General features: G+C 34.4%; 1 protein-coding gene across 8 annotated transcripts in view; it reads left to right on the forward strand.

The window, feature by feature from the left end:
• Positions 1-25,632, forward strand: part of LOC149806162 (TOM1-like protein 2) — a 107,186-nt gene extending 81,554 nt beyond the window's left edge. For all 8 annotated transcript variants that reach the window (XM_089951060.1, XM_089951063.1, XM_089951062.1 and 5 more), the window contains 2 exons: positions 2,887-2,929; positions 9,490-25,632. In XM_089951060.1, coding sequence (XP_089807186.1) covers positions 2,887-2,929; positions 9,490-9,617 — 171 coding nt within the window. In that variant the 3' untranslated portion in view covers positions 9,618-25,632. The remainder of the gene's footprint in view (positions 1-2,886; positions 2,930-9,489) is intronic.
• The last annotated feature ends 2,113 nt before the right edge of the window (positions 25,633-27,745 follow it).

A 27,745-nucleotide genomic window follows, 5' to 3' on the forward strand; every position in this document is an offset into this window, starting at 1 on the left:
TTACCTTTGTACTTTGGTGCACCAGAGCAAAAACATTAACTCTTTGGTTACAATAGTGACCGTATGGCAGGTTGCCAAGACAACTATTAAATTACAATAGTGAGTTCTACCCTAAGGGTAAGTGCATTGTTTTCTTATACCAGTTTTTGTTTGGGGCCATCAGTCTTCCTTCATATCGGTAAATCTAGTAATGCAGTTGTAGCAAGTATTGTATTACTACTATTAAAATTTAGTTTTATTCAGGGGAGGGGGAGATTGCAAAAACTCCCACCCACTCTACTTTAATGCCCTGTAGACCTGGTCCAAGTCCAATGAGTAAAGTATTCTTTACATTGGCTTTGACTAAGGCATCAGACAGGAATCATGTTCTTTTCAATTCTTGGCCTCCAATTACTATTTGGAGTAGGAAATATTTACCTTAGACCAGGGACTTGGTGTCCCAGAAAAGGTAAGCTGTGTAATAGTTGCAGGTAAGTATTACATACTTAAAATTAGTTTTAGCCCCCCAAATACTACACATCTTTTTATTGACTTGGTATAAATTGGAAGATAAACTCCAAGTTTTTTAGCAAGTGACAATTTGAAATTTATTACATGCTACTTTTACCAATATGTTCATGAAAACTTCAGGCAAGTGTTTGGCTAGAATTGGGTATCAAAGAGGATATTATTAACATTCTGCGGAGGTTGTCAGAAATGGCAGATTTGCTTTTTTGTTTCAGTGACTTATTTATCTTCATTATTTTTGGAACCCACTTTAGTATAAGCAAGAAATAGCTGTCAATTTTCTACTACCTCCTCAGACATGAACAGTTTTTGTTCAGGTTTAGATTAAAGTTGAACTGTTCATTTTCTTAATTTTTCTAAACATTTTGCTCCTCAGCATCCTTGGCATGTATCATTATGAAGCAAAGGTATTTCATAGTGCAACATTTACCTTGGGGTCAAAGTCATTCACATGATACTTCAGACTTAAGATACTGTTGTTGTTGTTGTGGGGTTTAACGCCATTTTTCAGCACACGATAGGCTATACATGGCGGCCAGTATTAATGGTGGAGGAAGAACCCGCGAAAACCCTGGAAAGAACCACAGACCCACGAGAAGCTACTGGCAAGCTTTCTCACATACCCACATTGGCTGAATCTTAGACTCGAACCGCCGCAGACAGAGGTGAGATGGCAGTGATCCGTAACGAAGAGCGCTTTAGACCACTCGGCCACTCGGGGCCCCACTTAAGATACTACCTCAGGTTTAGATGCTACCTCAAATTTCAGATACTATCTTAGGCTTAGGTGTTACCTCAAAATGTCAGATACTACCTCAGGCTTACATGCTACCTCAAACTTCAGATACTACCTCAGGCTTCATATGCTACCTCAGGCTTCAGATACTACCTCAGACTTCAGATACTACCTCAGACATCAGATACTACCTCAGGCTTAGATGCTACCTCAAACTTCAGATACTATCTTAGGCTTAGATGTTACCTCAAATGTCAGATACTATCTCAGGCATAGATGCTACCTCAAACTTCAGATACTACCTCAGGCTTCATATGCTACCTCAGGCTTCAGATACTACCTCAGACTTCAGATACTACCTCAGGCTTAGATGCTACCTCAAACTTCAGATACTATCTTAGGCTTAGATGTTACCTCAAATGTCAGATACTATCTCAGGCATAGATGCTACCTCAAACTTCAGATACTACCTCAGGCTTCATATGCTACCCCAGGCTTCAGATACTACCTCAAACTTCAGATACTACCACAGGCTTCATATGCTACCTCAGGCTTCAGATACTACCTCAGACTTAAAATACTACCTCAGGTTTCATATACTACTGGTATGGATCTTTGGTCAAAAAGTTGTGTAAAATTCAACAAATAGTTTGTTTCCCTAAAATACAAAGTGAACATTTAAAAAGGACTTACAGTATTGTGAATTAAATCCCGAATATTCCTAACAGTTCTATCACAAGTCCAAATATAATGAGTTCCAAATGAATTCCAGTGGTGATCCGAATAAATTCCAATATTTAAGATGCTGATGTGGCAGTAGCCTTGAATTTACTATGGGCTAACAGTCTTGATGTATCACAATGATACAATCCCAAATGTCTCAGAATGAAATCACAATAATTCCTAAATAATGATTTGGTCTTAGAAATATTAATGAGCACTTTGTAATTCCAGTGAGTAATTTAAATAAATCCTCTCAAATTAAAACGTAAACACAACAATAAGACTATTTCTACTTCAGATGTTAAGGTAGGAATGAGTAATTTTGAAGTAAACAACAATATACTAAGCTATGACACAGTAGCAGAACCAGAATGTGGGTCAACTTCCATTCTAGAACACTTTAAATCATCTTCAAGATCAGGAATTTTCAAGTTAAAAACTAATGTCCTAAACTCAGATACATGATGTGAATTTTTAATTTATAATCAGAAAAATTTTAGTTATATATTATGTTGTTTGCAGAATAAATGTCTCTAGTCAAGTTGGCCTTAATTTGATTACTGACCAAGGTCAGTCACACAATAAAGATATACATAACTTATAATCATGCAGAAAAACCAATAACAATAGAAATTAAATATACACAACACTACCTCAGGTTTCATATACTACCTCAGACTTAATATTCTACCTCTGGCCTTATATACTGCCTGTGGCCTCATATACTACCTCAGGCTTCATGTACTACCTCAGGCTTGAGATGTTTTGTCAGGCCAATTCCTTAGCTGTCAAGTATATAGGTAGATTGAACTTATTATACAGTTATTGTAGAAGAAATACTGTTTAGCCTTTAATTAGTAGTTGTGAAAAATAAAATGGAAATGTTCATGTGATTGAAGACAAGAAATTTACTTTTACAGAATCCTGGTGCAAGCAGTCAAGCAGAATCCATCTCAAGCTCTGGTAAATTTTTATTTTATTATGTAGTGGATAATTAAATGCACTTCTAATTTTTCTTAATGATTTTTTCCAAAATCCTTTTCTTCCTTTATAATACAGCTGTATTGTTTTCAACTGACCTGCATAACCTATAGTAAAATCTCCCCTATAAGTTGAGTCCATACAAGTTGAGTCCAGCTGCAAATAACATAAACCCTGGTTGGACATCACATAATGTACTGGCTGATCAGGGTCTACTGCACATACCTGTATCTGCTGGTGCATTATGCAATGACAGATCAGGGTCTACTGCATATACCTGTATCTGCTGGTGCATTATGCAATGACAGGTCTGGGTCTACTGCATATACCTGTATCTGCTGGTGCATTATGCAATGACAGGTCTGGGTCTACTGCATATACCTGTATCTGCTGGTGCATTATGCAATGACAGATATGGGTCTACTGCATATACCTGTATCTGCTGGTGCATTATGCAATGACAGATCAGGGTCTACTGCATATACCTGTATCTGCTGGTGCATTATGCAATGACAGATCAGGGTCTACTGCATATTCCTGTATCTGCTGGTGCATTATGCAATGACATATCTGGGTCTACTGCATATACCTGTATCGGCTGGTGCATTATGCAAGGACAGGTCTGGGTCTACTGCATATACCTGTATCTGCTGGTGCATTATGCAATGACAGGTCTGGGTCTACTGCATATACCTGTATCTGCTGGTGCATTATGCAATGACAGATCTGGGTCTACTGCATATACCTGTATCGGCTGGTGCATTATGCAATGACAGATCTGGGTCTACTGCATATACCTGTATCGGCTGGTGCATTATGCAATGACAGATCAGGGTCTACTGCATATACCTGTATCGGCTGGTGCATTATGCAATGACAGATCAGGGTCTGCTGCATATACCTGTATCGGCTGGTGCATTATGCAATGACAGATCAGGGTCTGCTGCATATACCTGTATCGGCTGGTGCATTATGCAATGACAGATCTGGGTCTGCTGCATATTCCTGTATCGGCTGGTGCATTATGCAATGACAGATCTGGGTCTGCTGCATATTCCTGTATCTGCTGGTGCATTATGCAATGACAGATCTGGGTCTACTGCATATTCCTGTATCTGCTGGTGCATTATGCAATGACAGATCTGGGTCTACTGCATATTCCTGTATCTGCTGGTGCATTATGCAATGACAGATCTGGGTCTACTGCATATTCCTGTATCTGCTGGTGCATTATGCAATGACAGATCTGGGTCTACTGCATATTCCTGTATCTGCTGGTGCATTATGCAATGACAGATCTGGGTCTACTGCTTATACCTGTATCTGCTGGTGCATTATGCAATGACAGATCTGGGTCTACTGCTTATACCTGTATTGGCTGGTGCATTATGCAATGACAGATCTGGGTCTACTGCATATACCTGTATCTGCTGGTGCATTATGCAATGACAGATCTGGGTCTACTGCATATACCTGTATCTGCTGGTGCATTATGCAATGACAGATCTGGGTCTACTGCATATACCTGTATCTGCTGGTGCATTATGCAATGACAGATCTGGGTCTACTGCATATATCTGTATCTGCTGGTGCATTATGCAATGACATATCAGGGTCTACTGCATATACCTGTATCTGCTGGTGCATTATGCAATGACAGATCTGGATCTCTGCATTCTGTAATTATACTCAACTTATAAGTGAGTGTAATTGACATTTCGAAGTGCCACCTTAAATAATCATATCTTTAGGCCAGTGTTTCAGTACTGTGAATTCATTTATTTTTTGTGGGAATTAGTTTTCATGGTTTTGCAGAAAACGACATGTTTATTGGTAATAAATTAATTTATTTTGAAAAATAAATCCAACTGTTTGTAAACAAGGATCATTTAGCCTTCAAATTTGTGGTTTGTAGCAAGAAAAAAGTAAACAGGAACTGATACCTCATGAAAAATGGTTAATTCACAGCATCAGATTCTGTCCATTTTATCTCAGCACAGAAAAGAATTGTTTAGTTTTGACAGCTGGATTGTACTTGTTTGTTTGTTGTGGTATCATTATAATAACTATCTTGTGTATTTTAAAAATGATTATTATTTTTGTATAATGTTGAGTCAGTTCACAGCCGTGAAAGTCCATTTGAAAATTTAAGTTCCAGGTGCAGCTACCCATGAAATCATATTATTATTATTATTATTATTATTATTATCATTATTATTATGCAGATCAAGGCCTAATCTGCAAACTTGATTATTATTACTTAGTGGATGAAGGTCTAATGTACACAACACAGTATTCTATGTGGACTAAGACTGTGTCTACAAAGACATTTCTTTGATAAATGAAGTCCTAATCTACTGATACATCAGTGATACCTCAGGAAACTTTATCATAACAGTTGTTCCATAATGATTGTTCCATTTTTTATTTAACAAGTTACAGATAAATAGCAGACATTAAATATCTAATTAAATGAAATTCTGACTGATTTCTTTGTTTGTTTTGTATGCAGACCCAAAATAGTCATCAGCTTTCATTCCTAGGTAATAATTGCATGATAATTGGTTGTGTTGTCACAGGAATCAGTTCGTAGATTTCAGATTTTTCTTTCTTGAGTCTGTGAATGGCAGGACATATGTATCACCTTTATGGTGGCAATGTTTGCAGTTTTGAAGGTCTTATAATTTCTACATAGGTTGCTGTTAGTAATGGATATGCTTGTATTCATCTCTGATCAGCTTAATGCCATTAATGGATATGCTTGGATTCATCTCTGATCAACTTAATGCCATTAATGGATATGCTTGGATTTCTGTCTGATCAACTTAATGCCATTAATGGATGTGCTTGGATTTCTGTCTGATCAGCTTAATGCCATTAATTGATATGCTTGGATTTCTGTCTGATCAACTTAATGCCATTAATTGATATGCTTGGATTCATGTCTGATCAGCTTAATGCCATTCACAGGCTTAACACTGCAATCTGTGGAACCCTTATTTTTTTCTTCATTTTTTTGTTTCCACATCAGATTTCTCAAAAGGCAAGCCACTTAGCAGTCATAGAAGATCTTACATGAGTGCTCATTTCAAATTAAATTTCTGAAACAAGTCAGATAATTTCTAAAAAAATTTGCAAGCCTTGATGGGCAAAAGATTAAACTTGCTGCATCAGTTTCATAAATTTCGTTTGAAATGAGCGTATGTAAGATTCTATTGCATGTAGATAAAGAGTGATTATATTTGACCAAATCACAGTAAAGACAGGTTACTTTAAAATGCATTTGGATGTCTCAGTCATTCCACCCTTCCTTTTGATGATGTTATTACAGTTTGATGGGTTATTACATTTCTGAAGTATATGAGAATTATAATATGGGTATATTAATGTAATAACACTGGTTGGATGATTAGAAAGAAAAAAACTAGCTCATGTCAGAGGTTTATGTAAAGGCCATTTGATAAATTGTGTGCACAAGTTTTTGGAAACTAGACCAAATGGTCAGCAATCAAGGTCGTGACGGTAAAGAACATTAACTGTAATTGTAAGTGAGATTAACTGTTCCAATTTAAATTTCTCTTTTATTCTCCTTTGAAGAACACACCCATAAACTTTTAACAGTATTTTCATTTTATTCTAATTTGCTACCCACATTTTATACTTACAAATGATTTGACGGGTCATATTGCATCCTCAAGAGACATAGCATTCTTGAAACAGAGATTTTGACTGATGCCATCCATGATGTGAGAGATGGTATGGACTGTCTGTTAGCAGTACATATTCAAGATTAAATCATACCTTATTACCCCACACAATATACACTCATTTGCAAATAACACAGACCCTATTCTGCCATCATAATTGCACTGGTTGATCAGGGTCTCTGATTGCTAATTTAATCACTTGAGTCATTTCATGCAAAGTTGAGGTGGTGAGAGTGAACTCTTAGTCACTTGAGTCATTTCACGCAAAGTTGAGGTGGTGAGAGTGAACTCTTTGTCACTTGAGTCATTTCATGCAAAACTGGATCAGCTGTAGCCTTTAGTGTTTAGTTCAACTGGTCATAGTCCAGAATAGCTTATAGGATTTTGTGTTGTTCATTGCCCATCCATCCATTCATTAGTACATGTTTATTTTTGTTACTCATAAACTACTTGAAAGATTGCCATGAAACTTTGCACACACATTTATCTCATGGTCTGATGAAATGGTGCAACTTGGACATCAAATACGGCCACAAAAATTTAAAAATATTGTTGCTTCATTTCCTAAACAGATAGTCATATCAGCATTGGGCTTGAATTAAAATACTTCTTCTAATCTCTTGTTGGTCCAAAATGAAAACAGTGCCAATCCAATATACACTATAAGATAAGAATTCATTATTTCAGACTAGTCCATACAACTTAATTAAAACATACATTTAAAAGATTTCAAACTTGAAGATCATACGCATCTTATGTACATCAACACATCTACAACATCTATCTGGAATTGTTAATTATTATGTAAGACATTTAAAGAGTAATTTGTTGCAATTATATATAATCAGAGAATTAAAACAAATATGACGTTTCCACACAGATTTCAGGATACAGTTCATGCTATTAGATGTTCTTGTCATTATTGAAAGCTTAGCATTGGTCAATCAGTGAAAAGAGATGCTTATTCCGTATCAAAGACATATCCAAAGATTTATGTTTAAATGATAATTACATTTTCTAGCAAAACCACAAAAATTGATGCCCATTAAAATAACTCAATTGCAGATGTTTTGTTTGTAGCTTTAAAATTATATTGGAAATGTTTCCTTTCAAAACCTTTCGGTTAGCAGTTCTAAACCTATTTGGACAGTGACCTAGGTTAGGTTTCTGGCTTTAGCCTCGCAACCCATCAAATGCTAAAAATCCACTTGGGTAGGAAATTTCAAATATATTAAGGTGGATCTGTTTGACCCACTGAAAACAGCATGGCAGCCCAAGGGTTAATAATCAGTGCTCTAGGTGTTTCTGGTGGCTTTGTTTATAGTTTGTTTTCTGGACTGTATATACTATCTCACCTGTTTTATAGTTGTAAATTTTCTGTGTATATCCTTTGCATTCCATTTTTTCTAAAAGCAGCCATTATTACTTTGTGAATTTTATTTTATACAGTAGTACTTGAATCAACAATATTTTTGAAAGAATCTTGCAGTGTACAGTTATACTTAATGGAAGTCATACTATGGAATTTAATGTGTCTCGCTGTTCCATTCAGTTACTTCTCATACACAGGTAGGCCTTTATAGAGGCTTCATCATGTTTCAGCATAACAACAAGGAAGACCACTCTGCATTAACTTTCAAACAGATCTTCTTGATGAAATGCGTATTAAACAAAAACGAGTTACCAGTCAAAACAAGTTAAACCTCAAAAGTCAACAATTTAGTCTTTGTTCCCTAGAAACAGACTAAATGTCATAACTGATTCAGATAATACGGTAAAACCTGTCTTGGAAGATCACTCATTCTGTAAAAAATTGTAGTCTCTCATAACAGATAATAACACTATATAATCATTAAATCTGTGCATTAAGAACTTGTTCTCCCAGTATAGGTGTTCTCTCATAGCAGTAGTCTCCCAAGACATGTGTTCCCTCAAAGCAGTAGTCTTCCAAGAATGGTGTTCTTTCACAGCAGAGGTCTTTTAAACATATTTTACTATAATAACCAAATTGAAGAGGTCTTTTAAAACATATTTTATGGTAAGAACCAAAGAGGACCTTTCAGTAATAGGCATTTAGTCAATATAGATTACAAATCATGAATTCAAATCACAAAAATGACCAATGTGAGAAAATACTGTAATTACATCACACTTTGCAAATGGACATTGCCCATTGGTAGAAGAGAGAGATAGGTAGTTGATCCTGTTTTTGCTGGCACAGTTTGATGAGAAGGAGTAATTTCAGCTATCCACAAATAATGTTTTTTCTTAAACATACTTCCAAAGCAAACATACCCAAACAAAACTAGGTTTAAATATATAGTCCTCATGCAAATTGTGTGAGAGTGAAGGCAGATGTAATTAAATTTGAAGAATCTTGATCCAGATTATCGAAATAGATTAAATGAATCGTCAAAAAGAAATATATTGATTTGCTATGAAAATAATAAAAACTTTTATAGAACTAGCCAAATCATGGAAAAATGTGTCAGCCCTCGAAATATGAGTGTTACTCCATGCATTAAAATTTTAAGAACACCGTGCTTCTATGATCTAAATATTATCTGAAGCACTGATATATGTACACATTTTTCTGTGAATAAAACAGCAGTAACAAGTAATGTTATAGTAAAAATCAGATCATTTCTTGTAATAGATGCAGCCTGAAAATCTAGTAATGCTTTCAGTACCATGCGTAAAAATCCATCCCTGTCAGAAGCCATTGTAACATTGGAAAACCATTTATATGCCAATTTGTTAATCTGAGTAACATGTGATACATTAAAACTAAAATACCTAGACTTGTTTATAATAAAACCTGAATTTCTTTTTCAGAATTTGACAATTTTTTGGCTGCAAGAGCGGCAAGCAATGGTAATGGACAACAAGCACAGAGGCAGACAGCAAGTCGTAATCGACAGCTTCAAAAGGATGATGATGATAATCCATTGTTTGCCTTGTAGAAATAATTTGTCTTGTGTTTCATTGACTGCTGTAAAGATATCTGTACATACATTTAAAAGGTTTGGAAAGGAAGGGGGAGGAAAAGATTGATTTGATATACTTGGAATTCATTTTTTTACATCTGTTTTCATGGTATTGCAAGAAAATGAAATTTTTGGCCTGTATGTAAGTTCATTGATAAAGGGCCCTATTGTGTCAACAGAAAAGTCTTCTAATTTGAGATTTGTAGCAACTGTGGAACCCATGAAAATTTATACCACATGAAAAATAATGAAGTCTTCATAATCAAACGAGCAGTGTGAGGGGACAGATAGATGGCACATATATGGTGCCACAGTAAAACTGTCTTAAGGAGTCAATTTTGTCTTTGTACTTACTATTCATTCTTGTCTGTACTGACTTGGCTTCTTGTCAGGGAAATTTTAACTTGGGAAGAAACCAGATGTGACTTATATTTAGTACACCAGCTAACTACACATGTGTACAGATAAGCATTGTTAATAAGTTCTAATATTTTGTAATATATGTCTTTAAGATGATATCATGAGAAACGGGAATGTTTGGGCACCAAGACTGTAAAGAAATCTCAAAGAATGTGTATAAAGTGATAATGTTATTAAAAATATGTTTTTGGAAATCATACTTACAACTAGAGTAACTCATTTGTTTGAAATTGTTCTTCATAGGAGAAATGTTGCTATTAAGTCTTAATAAGTTAAATCTGCCTTAAAGGAACACTTGTAAAGGACACCTATTCAAAAAGGACACTTTCAGGAATCTGCAGGAAAATCCATTGATAGGTGCCCTGTGCATAAAGGACATCCATCTATAAAGGACCATTTCAGGAATCCCCAGGAAACCATATACAGTTGCCCTGAATGTAAAAGACACCTATCTAACATGGACAGCGGACACGATGGTTATAACTATATATATTTTCACAGCATGAAAAGGATATTCAGTCGTTTCATTGTGTAACTCATGTTAATTCAATAACTTTGCTTGGTGCAAAAGATGTTTTTAAATATCTTAATATAAATGAGTTTAATATAAATGGGTATTTTTCAGAGACAATAAAATACTCTTTATAGTGAATGCATAAAGTCAAAGTGAATCTGAAACATCATTCATAAAGAGGACACCTTTCTATAATGGGCAAATTTCTATGTCCCTTGCCTGTTCTTTATATACAACTTTATGGTCTTTTAATGCAGCTTTATCTTACAATTTACTCCCTTGACTGCCAAATATTGAAGTCTGCTGTCATGAATTAAACAGGATACTTTTAGTGTCAAGTCAGAATTCATTCCAAAAATTGATAAATGAATGTGGCAAAGATATTCCCCATGGTAAGTCTTATGGATGTATGCCCGATGTTGATTCTTACAGATATATGCCCTGTAGCGAGTCTTATGGATATATGCCCCGTGATGAGTATTACAGATTTATGCCCTGTGATGAGACTTAACGGATTTATGTCTTGACATGCCCCCAGATGAGTTTTACAGATTTATGTTCCATGATGAGTCTTAAAGATTTAAAAATTTGTCATTCAAAAAATGATAATGATAAATGAATGTGGTAAGGATATGCCCCATGACTAGTCTTACAGTTTTATCAAAATCTTGTCATGCATAAAGACCATGGCAGGAAGTCTTGTTCACCATGACAGTTTACCTTAGGGAATATTCATAAAAAAAAGCTCAGTGGTGTGAGCTTTTTATGTAGACTCTGGTTAACATTCTCACCTGTCCAAAGACATGTTCATCTTATATAGTTAAATAAAAATTGTGCTGATCTGATATCTAATACTGCCATCAAAGTCGCCGTCTTTAAAATATAATAACTATCCAGCATAGATGCAAGTAATACCAGCATTGGGTTTTTACCAGAAGACCTCTAATCATGTCTAGTCGGTCTCAATTAAGTTAAAGTGCTGATATGAAATCCAGTATGGTCACCATGGTAGCCATCTTGAAAATCTTGAAAATGCTTCTCTTAATAAACAGAAATATTGACATTGTGTTTTCACCCAAAGTCTTCTAATGGAGTTGGGTTTGTACTGAATGAAAATTATGCCACTCTTACATCCATAATTGCAGCCACAGTGATTAATTGGACAGCTCAAGAGTATCAGAAATAGTTTTGATACACTACAGTTTGAAAGAAGTGATGATCTTGAGTGCATCAGTCCTTTCAAGTGAACACGTGACTGAATTCTCTTTTGTAAAATTAGTTAAATACATAATTAAAATTTCTTTAACTATTGCTATGAGAAGAAAAGTTGATTTTGCTTCGTAATAATAAACAGTTAATTTTACAATCTTTTCTACAAATTGTGATTATTAAATATCTAATCTAAATTGAAATTATTTACTTCACCTGCATATTTGGTTGCAACTCCTTCAATATCAGTTCATTCATTTTTGCCTATTATTTTATTTTTGATAATTAGGCAAATCCTACATTAGCCATAGCCCAACAGTGTGATCTGTTGATCTTGGCCAGAAAGTGAAATAACATTAAGAAAGCAGAAAGCTTACATCTTTTCAAAACAGTTATTGGTCTGCCTTGTTTTAAAACAAAATATCCAAACTTTATAAAGCTGTTGCACAGTAACAAGGACAACAATTTTGCAGTAAATTATAGGTAGTTAGTAATTTCAGTAATCAGGCATGTTCAGCCAGCCCTCAGTAGGACTTATTATCATTAAAGAAAATCAAACTAAAATTAAGACAGCAAAAAACATGCAAGCTGCCAAGCAGTAACTATACCAGCGCCTTTGCAAAAAATCATTAATAGGAAAACATGGACCCAAGCCCCTGCAGTAAATAATTGATAGTAGAATGGGAACCCAGGCCCCTGCAGTAAATCTTTTTAATAGAATGGGGACACAGGCCCCTGCAGTAAATCAATAATAGAATGGGGATCTAGGCCCCTGCAGTAAATCATTAATAGTAGAACCATTGTCCTTTATATACAGGAACCCAGGCCTCTGCAGTAAATCATTCATAGTAGAATGGAGACCCAGGACCCAGCAGAAAATCATTACTAGTAGAAATATGATCCAGGTCAGTGCAATAAATCAATAATAGTAGAACAGGGACCCAGTTCCCTGCAGTGAATCATTAATAATAGACTGGGGACCCAGGCCCCTGCAGTAAATCATTAGTAGTAGAATGGGGACAAAGGATCCTGCAGTAAATTAATAATGGTAAAATAGGAACCCAGGCCTTTGCAGTAACAGTTTGCAAAAAAGTTGTAGCAGATTAGTATCTTACCAGTTTTAGCTGATATTTTGAAATTCAGTTTTGAGTTGACTTCACTGGAGAAGGTCCACAATACTCTGTGACAAGAAGTAGTTTTGTTTCAGTGTTAACAGCCATTATTAATTTTAAGGCTTTTTAAAAAGTAACAGCATGAGGAAATTTATTGATGAACAGGTGCATCCAAAACCTGTATAAATGGATATAAATGTTTGTCCTTTATTGACAGGTGTTGTATGCATAGAGGTTGAACATTTAAATAGTTTTAAGAAAAGGAATTGAAATATGTCCAATATTTGCAAGTATTCTTTTTATAGATATGTCCACTAGGCAAGTTTAACTGGTTATTTTCATTATGTAGAGACAAGAAAACTGGTCTCTCAGATACTGCCATAAAAAGGACACCTGTTTGTAAAGGAATATGAGTTACTCTTAATTTTGGTTTCATACTGAGCCTGTATATAATGGACATGCACTCACAAAGACGACAGTTTTGTAACCTCTTCAGTAACTTTTAAAGGCATATATGTTTAAAATACAAATCATTATATAAAACCATTTTGTGATTTTAGAGTTCTCTTTAATCAGTTATTTGATATTTAGATACAGACATTTTGTTATGGCCACCACCAGAATGTAAGAAAGGTTGTTTTAATAACAGGCGGGTCCCCAACGGAGGTTTAATTGTACAATAATATTTTTAGTCTGAAAGGCTTCAACACTTTGACTGTTTCAGATATAGATTCTTCAAGGATGTGACCTGATTGTATCTCCGGTCAGTGGCATCTCTTCTGGCAGAGACAAGATCTTGTTTATAATTTTGTTACTGTTACAATTGTTTGAAGATGGGTGCTAGAGAAGTAGGATTCATATGACTGAAAGCATCATACAATATAAACTTGTTTATAACTCTAGTCCAAATGCAAACAACATTGACCCATAACTGTGGATGGATAAAGGCAGGTAAAGTCTGTGTAGTTTACAGAATATACAGTTTATAGCCATTTATATGTCATCATGTATCTTCTTACAAATTGTTCGGCAGCTCAACTGATTGGAGATAAAATAAGGTTGGCATGTAAACTTCCTTCACACATCCAATGTACTATGAATTTCGTAGCATGTGACCTTCAAACATCCATTGGACTGTAAGTTCCATTTATTTGTGCCACCAATTCTTGAGATTTTGTGAACATGACATTTTCTTGCATACATAAATTTGTGTATTTTTAGAATTGGTCATAATATAATGTTTTTGTTAGATATTTAAATTTATGGCTTGTAGCAAGCAATGCAAAAGAATTGGTACCTTACCAAAAAAAGTGAATTTACAGTATGTTTTGACCCAAGATCAAATTTTCCTCAAGAACTCTCATTCTCCATACATGAACATTTAGTTTACATAGACACTAATTGTTCAAGCTTTTTGTATGCCTTGGATAAATAGGTACATGTAGCATTCATCTATATTATGTACATACATCCAAGTTTTTGTATATGCAACTACAACTGTATCTTTTCATTGCTCCTAAATGCTTTGAAATATCTTTATGAAATTTGGTGTGCTTTTATTACATGATTAGACACTCTGTCCTGTAAAAATGGAGTCTGATAAACATTGTAAGAGTTATTTTGCCCTTTAAATTGTAAATTGTCTTTACATCGGCCACACTTGTCTAGATAATGTCTCAAGAACCATTCTGAGATATTTTCGTTAAATTTCTTGATCATGACCAAAGTTTTGTGTCCTATTTAAATTTTGATTTTTTTTCCTTCTTTAGATTAGAGTTATCTCCATTTTTGGAAAATTGTATTTACACGTCATATAATGAGGTGATTATTTGGACAGCACTTGCTGACAGATCTTGTTTAAATCTTAAAAGCATATTAAGAAATTAAAGGTTAATGAGATAATAAAAAAGCTTTGCTTATTAATATTTCGGAACCATCTATATGTAGAGCAGCTGTGAAGTATATCTTTCTTCATGGTTTACTGATTTATCCATTGTTATTAACTTGAAAAAAATTGTGCGTTTTATTTTGTTCATAATAAGAAAGGATAATAAGCTCATGATTATGTTTCATTCATAAATTGCATATTATTAAGTGCAGCCATATTATTATTATTATTGATATTTTTATTATTATTATTAATATTAAATTTAAAAAAATTCAGCTTGTAAAGCACTCAAAACATTGCCTTGATTCTTTTAGATTCTTAACACATATTTCTTCCAGATTTATTTTACAGTCATTGGTAAGTTTGTAAAAGTTTATGACAACCTGCCAAAGTTGAAAAATGAAAAAGCAGTACAGCAACATCTGTTATTGTGTATCCTACAAACTTGTGGTTTGTGCGACCTTGAAAAACACTTGAATTTTAGTGATTGGCTTGAAAAACATGTTGAATTTTTACTGAAACTCCATGAATTTATCTGAGGTAATATAAAACATTAAACATTATATTCAGACATTTTGTTTCTGTTATGTTTTCCAAAATAATAAATGAATAAAAAGAATGTAATAAAATGGAGCAGATCAAATGACATTTGACAGTAGTAGTTGCCAGAGTGAGTATTACAGCTCACTAAATACTTAGTTCTTTTTTCTTCTATTTGTGCAGTGATAAAATAACATATGGACAACTTCAATTTTGGTAAGAAAAAATACTCGGTGATAATTGTAGGAAGTCCTTGAAAACTGGTGCAAACCATAATCTTGAAATTTCTTTGTCTGCTTCTACTCCAGTATCTTTCCATATCTCTTGAACTCTTTGGGGTATCTTCAAAAAACTATTTGTATAATGATTAGAAATCCTGTTGTGTAAAAGTAGAGTCTGATCAGCATCAGATTTCGGCTATAGATGCACTGGTATAACAACTAGACATCATGCTGTGTAAAAATGTAGTCTGTTCAGCATAAGATTTCAACTATAGATGCATTGGTACAGCAACTAGACATCATGTCATGTAAAAATGTAGTCCGTTCAGCATAAGATTTCAACCATAGATGCATTGGTACAACAACTAAACATCATGTAATGTAAAAATGAAGTCTGATCAGCATAACATTTCAACTATAGATGCATTGGTACAACAACTAAGCATCATGTCGTGTAAAAATGTAGTCCATTCAGCATAAGATTTCAACCATAGATGCATTGGTACAACAACTAGACATCATGTCATGTAAAAATGAAGTCTGATCAGCATAACATTTCAACTAGACATCATGTCATGTAAAAATGAAGTCTGATCAGCATAACATTTCAACTAGACATCATGTCATGTAAAAATGAAGTCTGATCAGCATAACATTTCAATTATAGATACAAAATATCTGATTCCACAGTATAGTTTAAGAACTATCGAGATGACTGGAGAAAGTCAGGGCTCTTTTGCTGCAAGTTTTTCTCAAACTTGATTAGCATCCACGAGTTGATTTCAGATGAAAAACCAGTAATATTGGTCTATGCAGACTAACTAAGGACACATCTTTGGCCAGTGAAATCCATTGGGTCAATATATGGATGACATGCAAATTAATTACATTTCAGAGTCATGCTGATATAAAGATTACAAACAAATTATTATTAGATACCTCAGTTTTTGTCGACTGCTGCCAGTGGTAGGCTGGTTCTAAGCTCCATATGTGTATGGTTCATTGACCAGTCTGTCATGTATGCCTCTGTGACTGAGCCATGGTTTCTGAATGATATATTGACACCATTAGTGGTCACTCACTAGATGTTTAAATAAAGATTTAGAATGGTTAGTCCGCTATGGAGGAGGTTAATGATGAATTCTGGAGCCATTTTAAGCTCTACTGTATTGCATTGTCATTTTCAGTAATTTCTGTTTACCAGTTATTTTGGCAGCAGTTTGAAGCTAGTCTTGCTTGATTTAAGCTTAGACTGTCAAACTTACGGCTCATGTCTGTCTTTGTCTTACCATGGAATTATGTGTTTACATGAACATCAGATATGAATTGACAGAAGCTTTGATGTATTACAGTAATACCTCGTGCATTCGCGTTTCTGGATTCGCGAAATTTTTATTGGTACCCTCTACGTACATGTTTTCTTTATTTTATTGAATTGTACCTTCGTTATATGACTTCTGTGACATATGAAGTTTACCTAGTTTACCTTTCTGACAATGACAAAGAAAACGTCAGTCATTAAGTTTACAGTTTCATTCGTTACTTGGTTTTACCTTACTGTGAGTGCAAAAGAAAACGGCAGCCAATGAATTAGTATAGGGGTAATATTAGTATACATGTACCGTACTGTAAATGTGCTAATGTGGCAAATACCCATTAGGCGATACTGTACTCTATTTTTTATGTCAACCATTTATTTCTCTTTTTAAGGGTAATGTATTAAGCTAACTTTTAAATGAAATTAAAGTGCTTTGGGAGCATGATTTGGGTCATATTTAGGGTTTAAACCCTAGAAATAAGCATTTATTAGCATTTTTAGTGACTCGTACCAAACATTCACAATTCCTCCTGATCCGCGACTGGTTCTGGAACCTAACCTCACGAATGTTCGAGGTACTACTGTACATACAAATAGAATTTTCTGGAAGCATTAGCCATTAGGTTGATGAAAGGGCTATTCAGATCTGTTATCAGTTGGACTAAACAAATTGTAATCACTGATTGCTCAATCAAACACTTATGTATTTACTTTTTTTTAAAAGTGCACAATGAAATGATTTTGGGGGGTAAATAATGACAGCATGCAGCAATATAAGAAAACAGGTGCTTAGATCAATTATGGTATGTATGTGTATGTGTGTTTTATTCAAATTACTCTTAATTTCTGCTTCTGCTTTTTAATTTTAATAGTAAACATTTTGCAGCCAGTTTCAAGCTGTCATTTGTTTCTGCAAATGATGTATATGTTATTTGTTTTTGCGAATGATATACATGAATATGAACTTATCTTTCATGCATATATATGAATTTATCTGTAAAATCTTGCATGTATTGTGTAAACTCTTCTTACATATATTTTATAAAATCTGCATATGTATGAATTTTTGTGCTGAACAATTTTAATAGTATAGTGAAACCCCTCAAAATCACAAACTCTTGGGACCAAATTTAATTTTCATTTTAATGAGCAGATGTGAAAAAGTATGTCAAAAGTGCTTATGTGACAAGAGAGAGAAAGAGAATTAAGTATTAGAGAACACGTATATGTGGTTACAAGTATACACAGGTAAAAATTTGGTTTTTTTAAACATTTAATGAAAACTTACTTGAACAAAATATGTTGGTTCTGAAAATCACTTCTGGTTACATGAATAAATGCACACAAAAATACAGTCCTCATCACAAGAAACTGTAAGGAACAAAATAGTTTTATAACTTTACTATATGTCAGTTAGAATTATGAATGACAATATTGTAATGTTTAAAACCTTCATATAATTTCTAATGTGCCTATGCCAAATTATTCTCCAGATTTTTTCAACATATGAAGAGACACAGAATTGTCTTCTCTTAGATCAGATTACTTTTCTCCAGTTGACAAATCCTACGATACATAGCTGGTCACTCTGAAATCTTGACATTCGAGTGAAGATGGGCATGGTCGTTGAAGTGCATGTATATAATAATTGTTCTCCTTTGTAAGTCAGTTGAGCAAATCTAACTTTTGACAATACTATTTTGTCAGTCTCCATTTGCATCACTAGCGAGGCTGCATGCTGGGTCAATAAAGCAGGGAGATTTTTAAAAAAAAAACACAGATTGTATGGATCATTTACACATCACATCGTGCTAATAAGTAGAAAAACATACTCTTTCTTGAATGGCTTATCTACAGTTGTTTAGAAATTAAAAATGTACCATAAAGCTGGTTCTTTTATTGTGCAAAAAGACTTTAAATTTGCCTTGTCTCAGCCATAATCGATGTCAGTACAGGTCAAGTATTGTTTAAACCTCGCATGACCTTGGGACATTTTCATACCAGTGTTTGCTAACTGTAAATAATCTGGTCCCGCATTTGTCAGTAGCTAAAATGCATTTCCAAATTTGAAGTGAGTTTTGCCTTAATGGGAGGAACAGGATGTGTAAAATTGAAATTTGTTTCAGTTTTTGGAGAAAAGAGGTTTCAGTTTACTTGGGGATAAAATGATAGTAAAAGAGGAAAATTCCAGGATTCCACCAATATTTTAATGATAACTCCTGTATTCCATTGGTTCGGTTTAGAGGGATTTCACCATACTGAGTTACATTTATGCTACCGGTCTGAAAAGGTCCAGTACTACTTTTCTGCTAAGACAGAACATATAAATTTATCATATTTGTTTCTATAAAATACCTAATACATTTTGATAAACCATATATATGATTTTTTATTTATTTTGACCAGAGGCAAGTAATTAGGTGTTTGAACTAAATCATATATATACCATCTTATGTGAATCATCAGTACTTGAAAAAGGCAGGATAAGGGGCCGTCCATTTAGTATGTACGCATGGAACGGGGAGGGGTTAACCCAAATGCATACGCTTGCGTATGGGGGGTCTACTGATAATGTATGTACACAGAGGAAACGGGGGATGAATTGTCTAATACGTAACCTGTTCAACTGGGTTCAGTACGCGTTTGAATTTTAGCAGACACTAAACTATTTAAAGCTACGCAGCTTATTTCTTTGTTGCAGCCAGACATCCAACATCAGTGGACTATCTGTTTTATTAAACACATTAATATTATTAATCCTTGATCATTTCTGCGTGGATTAAATATTGGCCATTCTATAAAATTTGTGAGGGTGCATCACGTGTATGTACGCAGGGTGTGTAAAAAATTATGCATGTGTACTGGGAGGGGAGGGTCAAGCTTTGCCAGATTTTTGCGTACATACTAAATGGATGGCCACTAAAGGGGTTTTAAAAAAAAACAACTAATTGCTGCCAATGGTCCTTGCATAGTGGGCCCAGATGACATGGCGCTAACTCAGTGAATGACAGAATATATGGAAGATGTAAAGGACAGTGGAGAATAAAATAAATAAAAAATTCAAAACTAAAAAATTTTGGCATGATATCTGGTATGATATTGTCAAATTAGAAAACTTAAGCAACATTTGCATTGTTGGTTTTGATGATATTAAGCAAATATTCCCCCTGCTCAACATCCAGGTTATAATCCAAATGACCAGTCAGGTTATCATAGTAGTATGTAAAATGATTGATTTGAAAGATTATTGAATATACTGCCTACATAATAAATGGTCCTCATAGTTCACACTGTCTCAGAATACATTACTGCCAACAGTTGTTTTTTTGTGCCCAGGTTTTCTGAACCTATCTACTTAGACTTTGGGCATTAATACATAAGCATGTTGACTGGATCCTACATTATATCTATGTATTATCACAAATTGAAATCCAAAAGAATGCACAAATAACCAGACTCTTTTTGAAGACTTAAAGGCTCTTGATTGTGCCATTATCAGTATATTGTGCCATCATCATTGTATTGTGCCATCATCAGTATATTGTGCCATCATCAGTATATCGTGCCATCATCAGTATATTGTGGCATCATCAGTATATTGTGCCATCATCAGTATAATGTGATGCCTGCCACATGTTGCATCATCAGTCTTTGTTGACATCACTGCAAGTTAAGAATTCCTTACTTTCTGTTCCCACATACTGGGCTGATGACTTTATCAAAGCATGCAGTGGATGACATACACAGTGAGATGATCTCTGCATCAATGCATTGCTGAACCCACAGCATGTTTAGTGTTTGTCAGCATTACAGTGAAAATGTACAGATTTGTGTTGACTGAAGCTTACTAATGATAAAACTGTGTCAAGGGCAGAAATTTCTAACTAAATAGGGGTTGGTGGATCTCATATTTTAGCTATACTGGTTTTGTGATGGCATGTTGTCTGTTCTCCATTGCCTTTCCATCATCAAGTGCTCTTCTTTCCATTGGTTATTGTTACTCCTTCTAAACTGATTGGTGAATTGCTATGATGCATACATTCATGGCAGGATCTAGTTGGACCTCATGCTGCTTAGACATCCAGTATCGCTACTTTGGATTTTTGGATGGTCTTACCAGATTTGTTTAATTTCCACATGGTCCTAAATTAAAATTCTGATGTCCAATATGGCCACTATTATCACCATCTTTAAAATCTTGTCATTGCTACTCCTGAGTGGAAAATCATATCAACATGGACTTTTCATCAGAAGACATTTTGTGATACCTAGTTAGTCATAAATGAAAATGGTGTCGCCTGGACATAGTGGCCATCTTTAAAATGTAGTTATCACTTCTCGTCCTCCTCCTGGATGAATTGTAATATTTCACTTAACTTTTACTTAAAGTCATCTTGTGACAAATGTATGGTCCCAAATGAAAAATGGTGCTGCTGTGATGTCCAGTATGGCCATGAGAACAGCCAGATTGAAAAAAAAATATTGCTCTTCTACAATGAAAATCATATTAACAATAGGTTATCTGAGGAAGACTTATCAGAAGATTTAATATGATGTCTAGTTGGTCCTGAATGAAAATTGTTCTGCTCAGGCATCCAGTATATCCGGTTTAGTGACCATATTTAAAATCTTTTTATTGGTATGTGTTCTGGGTTGTGGTCATATCAAATCGGTTTTCCAATGGAGGACTTTTTATCATATCTAGTTAGTCCTGAATGAAGATGGTACTGATCTAAACTCTGATATGGCCACGATGGCAGGCATCTTGCAAATCTTGTTATTGATACTCTTCCAGAACAGAAAGACATATCGGTACGGGGTTTTCACCAGGAGTATTCTTAAAATGTCTTGTTGGTACTGGATGAAAATAGTTCCAATCTGATATCCAATATGGCCACCATGACATCCATCTTGAAAATCTTGTTGCTGCTACTCATCCTAAATGCAAAGTCAGATCAACATGGGGATTTCATAAGAAGACTAATTATGATATCTAATTGGTCCTGAATGAACATGTGCTAATTTGATCTCAGGTATGGCTGCTGCAAGGAAGATATTGAAATGCTATTCACCTAAAATTCCTGATTGGAGGGTCATATTAATATGAGGTTTTCACCAAAAGTCTTCTAATGTCAAGGTCAACTAATGATGTCAAGGTCATGTTTGTCCTCATTGAAAATGGTCTCAATCTTAACATTCATTGTGGCTGCCACAGTGGCTAATTTGACAAATGTATCACGTAAGATTTTCAGAGATGGTTTCAACACTAAGCATTTAAAAAGAACAAATTGTTATATTGTGAATTCCAGGAAATTCTTCCCAGACATTAGAGCATCAGTCCCATTGAGTGTCATGTGCTTAATCACATTTGCCTGCACAGGTTTCATTTCTTTGTCATGCCAATAAAATCAGATATGAAAAGTCTGTTCTTAGTTGCTCAGTCATATTGTGTTTGGCACTGAGTACTAACTGATGTATCAACTCCTCTCAGTATGTTTATTACCAATGACCATAGCTACCACTGACCAATCATAATGCATGCCGCTTGTGAATTGCCTTGGCATTTCTCAGGTTTCAACTATTTCTTGAAACAATAGTTGAACTACAAAAGATAAGAAAGTATCGTCTCAAAATTGAAGTGTGTGAAAATGAAACTAGATGCCATAATACAGTTTTATACTGTGGCCTTGACCTTTAAAATCCTGCATTCAAAATGTGAGGCATTTGCTCAGGTCCCTCAGTCCAATCTATGGAATGTGAAAGAAATTTCAATCACAAACATAGACGTCATGATTGTCAAAGAACAACAGCAATGTTTACAGTCACATCACTCCACCCTTTTGCAGTCCACGAAAAACACTGAAAGGCCTTTAATGTTTTCTTCTGAAGGAACTTTATAATATGCATGATATACTGAGCTATTTAAAAGTGGTACCAATCTGACATCCAACTATAGCCAGCTTGAAAATGTTTATTGTCATTTCTTTTGAACCGATGGTTGTATCATCATGGGGATTTTCACTAAAAGACTTGATGTCTAGCTGGTCCTAGAAATGATCCCAGTCTCTTATCCAATATGGCCTTAGCAGTGGGGTTTTCACCTTACAATGTCCAGTTGTTTTTAAATGAAAATGGTGCTGATCTGACAGCCAGTATGACCACAGCAAACATCTCGAAAATCTTGTTACAGCTACTTATGAATGGAAAGTCATATCATGAAACTGCTTATCTCCAAATGGGTTGCTATATCAACATGGGGGTTGCTATATCAATGTGGGGGTTGCTGTATCAACGTGGAGGTTGCTATATCAACATCGGGGTTTTCACCAGTTGGTCCTAAATGAAAATGGTGCCAGTTGTACATCCAATATGGCTGCCATTGTGAATGTCTTAAAAAATCTTCTCGCTACTCCTCCTCAGTGGATGATCATTATGACATGGGATTTTCACCAAAAGACTTCTAGTGACATCCACTTTGTCTCAAAAGAAAATGTAGCAAGCTGATGTCAGATATGTGTACCATATGCTAATTTGAAAATCTTGTTACTGCTGAAGAATATCCGAGATGGTTTCAACACTCGACAGTTAAAAGAAGAAATATCTCAAAATTCTTTTCTCAGCGTCAGTCCCTTCAAGGGTTAGTTGTCTAGGCTCATTGGTCTTCATAATTGTTCCCTGAATGAACAAGATCACTTTTTGCATATTAATGAGATGATCTTGCATCTGATTGGCTGAGCTTGTTACCACCATGAAAGTCATATTTCTAATCTGATTTTGATCAGACTTGGAATAGAGGCTTATTTTATCAAGATCTTGAATGAGTTTAATAATGAGCAAGATCTATGCATATTAATGAGGTACTGAAATCTGATGAGAGACGATTACAACAACTTTAATTTGTACATGATATATAAAGGCTAGTATTTAATATCAATTAACCATACCTCTTCTAGATTATTAAATCTTAACACCATAGGTATGAATTATTTACACATGGCCATAAGTTGAATTGGTTTCGCATTTTACATTCCATTGGAATTTCAGTTACTGTAATCACAGCTTGACTGGTAATGGAATTTGGCATAAAGTATTCTGAAAAGATTTCCAGACAACCTGTTGTTTTATGCCTTCTTGTCATTAAATTTGTTTGTACTTCTGTATAAATAAACAAATGCCAATATTCTCTGTAACTCATTCTAATTATCTACCTTTTTTCTAAATCCCTTGGAGATTTATAATTATTCACTTATTTTGTTTTTCCAATTTTCAATGAACAGTTTAATTGTATAATTGTATTGCTTAATTAATTTATGACACAGATCACAAAATTTTAATTCCATATGTGATAAATTGTTATGTCTGTTTTATGAGAAAGTTACACCATTGATAGTAAAAGATAATGAATTTGTGCTGTAATTTAAACATCAAGGCTGTTTAACTGTGTATTCATTTATTTTTCAAGGTATCAATTTTGTTGGTTTTGCAGAAGCTGATTAAATTTGGGAATTGTAGAGATGTCCCTTGTTTCTGCAGAGTGATCATTGTTCTTTGAGGCCTTACATTGTTATTTTGTTGTAGTTACTAAGTCTATGATAATTGGTATCAGTGAGCAAATAATATAAATATGAAATGATGTAGAAATGTTAGTTTTGACGTCTGTTTGGTTATAATCTTATTTCCATGCATACCACTATTTGAAGACCAGAAAGTTTAGTGGTTCCTTTGTTAGAAAGGAACATTGGCTTGATGAACTTCTGCATATAATATAGGATGAAAATGTGCTTTAATACCCCAGACATGTATGCATTCATGTAATTTAAAGAATCTTGTGAAATTGAAATTTCACCTGAAAGTTATAACCCTTGTGAGCCATAGTGTAAAATCAGGCCTGAAAGTTATAACCCTTTTGAGCCTTATTTTAAAATCAGGCCTGACAAGTATAACCCATTTAAGCATATAGATTTAAATCAGGCCTGAAAGTTATAACTATTCTGAACCTTAGTTTTAAATCAGGTTGAAGGTTATAATCTTTTTAAGCCATAGATTTAAATTAGACCTGAAAGTTATAAACCATTTTGAGTCATAGTTTTTAATCAGGCCTGAACCTTATAGTCTTTCGAGCCTTATTTTAAAATCAGGCCTGAAATCTATAACTCTCTTGAGCCTTAGATTCAAGTCTTTGTTTCAAGATGGCAGAAATATTGTAACAAAATCTTGATGATTTGTTGGATGATTAGAAGAAAAATTCATGCTTCTGCTCAAAACTGGCATCACCCTCAGGCCATTTCATTCCTATAAAACTCACCCTCAGGCCATTTCATTCATATAAGCACTCAGAGCAGTTAAGTTGGAATATAGGTCACAGGTAAACTGAATTTCACAATTTGCCACACTGGAAACAAATTAAAAATTGCTGCCAGTCTTTTTTCAGACTTAAACATGGTTTCAACATGTCTATGACTTGAGTGCACAAGAACATGGTTTCAACATGTCTATGACTTGAGTGTTTAAGAAAAATACTTCAGTGTTACAAATGACAACCATTGTTATTGGCAAGTTCATACTGTTCTAAACCACCCATTCATTGAAGGAGTATAATACATAATATTGCTTTACTCCATTCAGCTCCAAAGTTTGTATTACTGCAAATGCAAATGCCATATTTTCTGGATGTTCATTTGATGCATCTGTATTATTGTAAGCAAGATATTGTAATTTATTATTATTATAATGTACATTAAATTTGAAAATAAATGTCTCTACATTTTACAGGCTTCAGTTCTATGGTTATTATGCCCCCACCCTCACCCCATAGAGGCAATGGTATATAGGACTTACTGTGTCCATCCTTCCATACATCACGCAATCAATAAGCTGATGTCCTTGATCCATCATTCATAATCCATCATCCATTCACAATTGCCATTTACAAATTCTCAAAATTAATGCCAATCTGCCATCAAATAGGCCGCTATTGATAGAAATATAGAAGCCTTTGAACGCCATCTTCATAAAAAATGATAACAGAATTTGACCCAATTTGACAGAAAGTATCATGGTAGGTAGGCAATCCAAATTTGTTCAGGAATGATGCTGATCCACAATTGAATATGGTGACTTGCTAAAATAAAAAAAAAAACATTTAAGTTAATTATCAAAAGCCTTTCAACACAGTTTTCTAAAATTTAATGGAAAACATTATACCATGAAAGTTTTAAACTATCATAAAATGATGCACCATCAAATGTTTATACTGTTACTAAAAATAGAATTGTTTTTAAACAACTGAAAAACAAAAGAATTTTATAGAAAGTATCTTAGCAATAACAGCTTTCATTTTTTTGACATGTGACGCCTAAATAGCATCAAATGTGACCACCATTACTAAAAATTGAAAACAAAAATTACTTCTGTTCAAACACTGCTCAAAAGAATTTGACCAAATTTGACAGCATCCTGGCATAAAGGCCCTTCAAGTTTGTGCATCTAATGCCTAGCTGCTGTCAACTATGGTCTTTGTTCCTAAAAAAACATACAGCAAGAACTTTAAACAACTGTCTTATAAACTGCTTGAAAATATGTTACAAATTTGTCAGCATCCTGGAATGAAAGGCTTTCAGATTTTGCACAAAATGAAGGTAATCCACCATTATGTGTGGCAACTGTTCCTAAAAATAGAAACAGTCACACAACTTGATCCCCAACTGATGAACAGAATTTGACCAACTTCGACAGAAAGCATCCTACCATATTGGCCTTTCAATATTGGAAAAATGATGTTGATATGGATGTTGATATTAAAACATATTAAACCTTAATTATTTTCATAAGATACTATATTAATTTGATGATAAGTCTTCAGTTGATGATGATACAATCCACCATTTTCACCAAATTTTGGCAGATATTTACTAGGGGTATCTTGGATTGTAAGCCCTCCCCATTTTGGTGAGAAAAACTATAAGGCTGGCTCCCTAGTCTCATGGAAGACGTACTGTATGCAATTGAGATCATTGGAATAGTGCTTGGATTTGGCTATTTGGCAGATGTCAGTCAGGTGAGATCATTGGAATAATGCTTGGATTTGGCTTTTAGGCAGATGTCAGTCAGGTGAGGAATCGGAGGCATATTTGGATTTGGCTATTAGGCAGATGTCAGCCAGGTGAGATCATTGGAATAGTGCCTTGATTTGGCTATTAGGCAGATGTCAGCCAGGTGAGGAATCAGAGGAATAAGTGTGCCTCTTGTTGATGGAATCTTGTTAAACATTGTACATGTTATGGTTATTATCTGAAGGTGTGATTGTCATTGTCATTGTTGCAAGTAGGTCTCGATTTACAGAAAGAATTAAAACCAATAATTTAAGTACAATCAAGAAATTATTTACCTCTACAATACAAAGTGAAAATTCAAGAGACAGTATTGTGAATTAAATCCCAAATAATCCTAAAAGTGTCTTATCACATGTCCAAAAGTAAAGAATGTCCTAAATGAATTCCAATAGTCTTGAATGTCCTGATGTACCACATTGATGTAATCTATAATGTCTTTGAATGAGTTAACAATAATTCCAAGATAATATGTTAATCCAAAGTCAACGAAAACTAAATAATCCCTGTGAATAATTTAAATAAATAATTCCTCTTAAATTAAATCTGAACACAGCTGTAAACTCTTCTAACTAATGGATTCTAGAGACTGATCTAAGATAGGAATTATTTATTTATTAAGTCCTTATTTATGTGCATTTTCACTTTTCTAGAATATTCTAAACTCAAATGCTGTGCCAGTGTGTTATTTACAAGTTACAATCATGGACAAAAGTTAAGTACACAATTTCACTATACCTAACAACATACTTAGTATATATGATTATTATCTG

Source organism: Sinohyriopsis cumingii, chromosome 2 (genome assembly GCF_028554795.1).
Source record: "Sinohyriopsis cumingii isolate HCF-2022 chromosome 2, ASM2855479v2, whole genome shotgun sequence".
In the NCBI taxonomy this organism is placed as follows: domain Eukaryota; kingdom Metazoa; phylum Mollusca; class Bivalvia; order Unionida; family Unionidae; genus Sinohyriopsis; species Sinohyriopsis cumingii.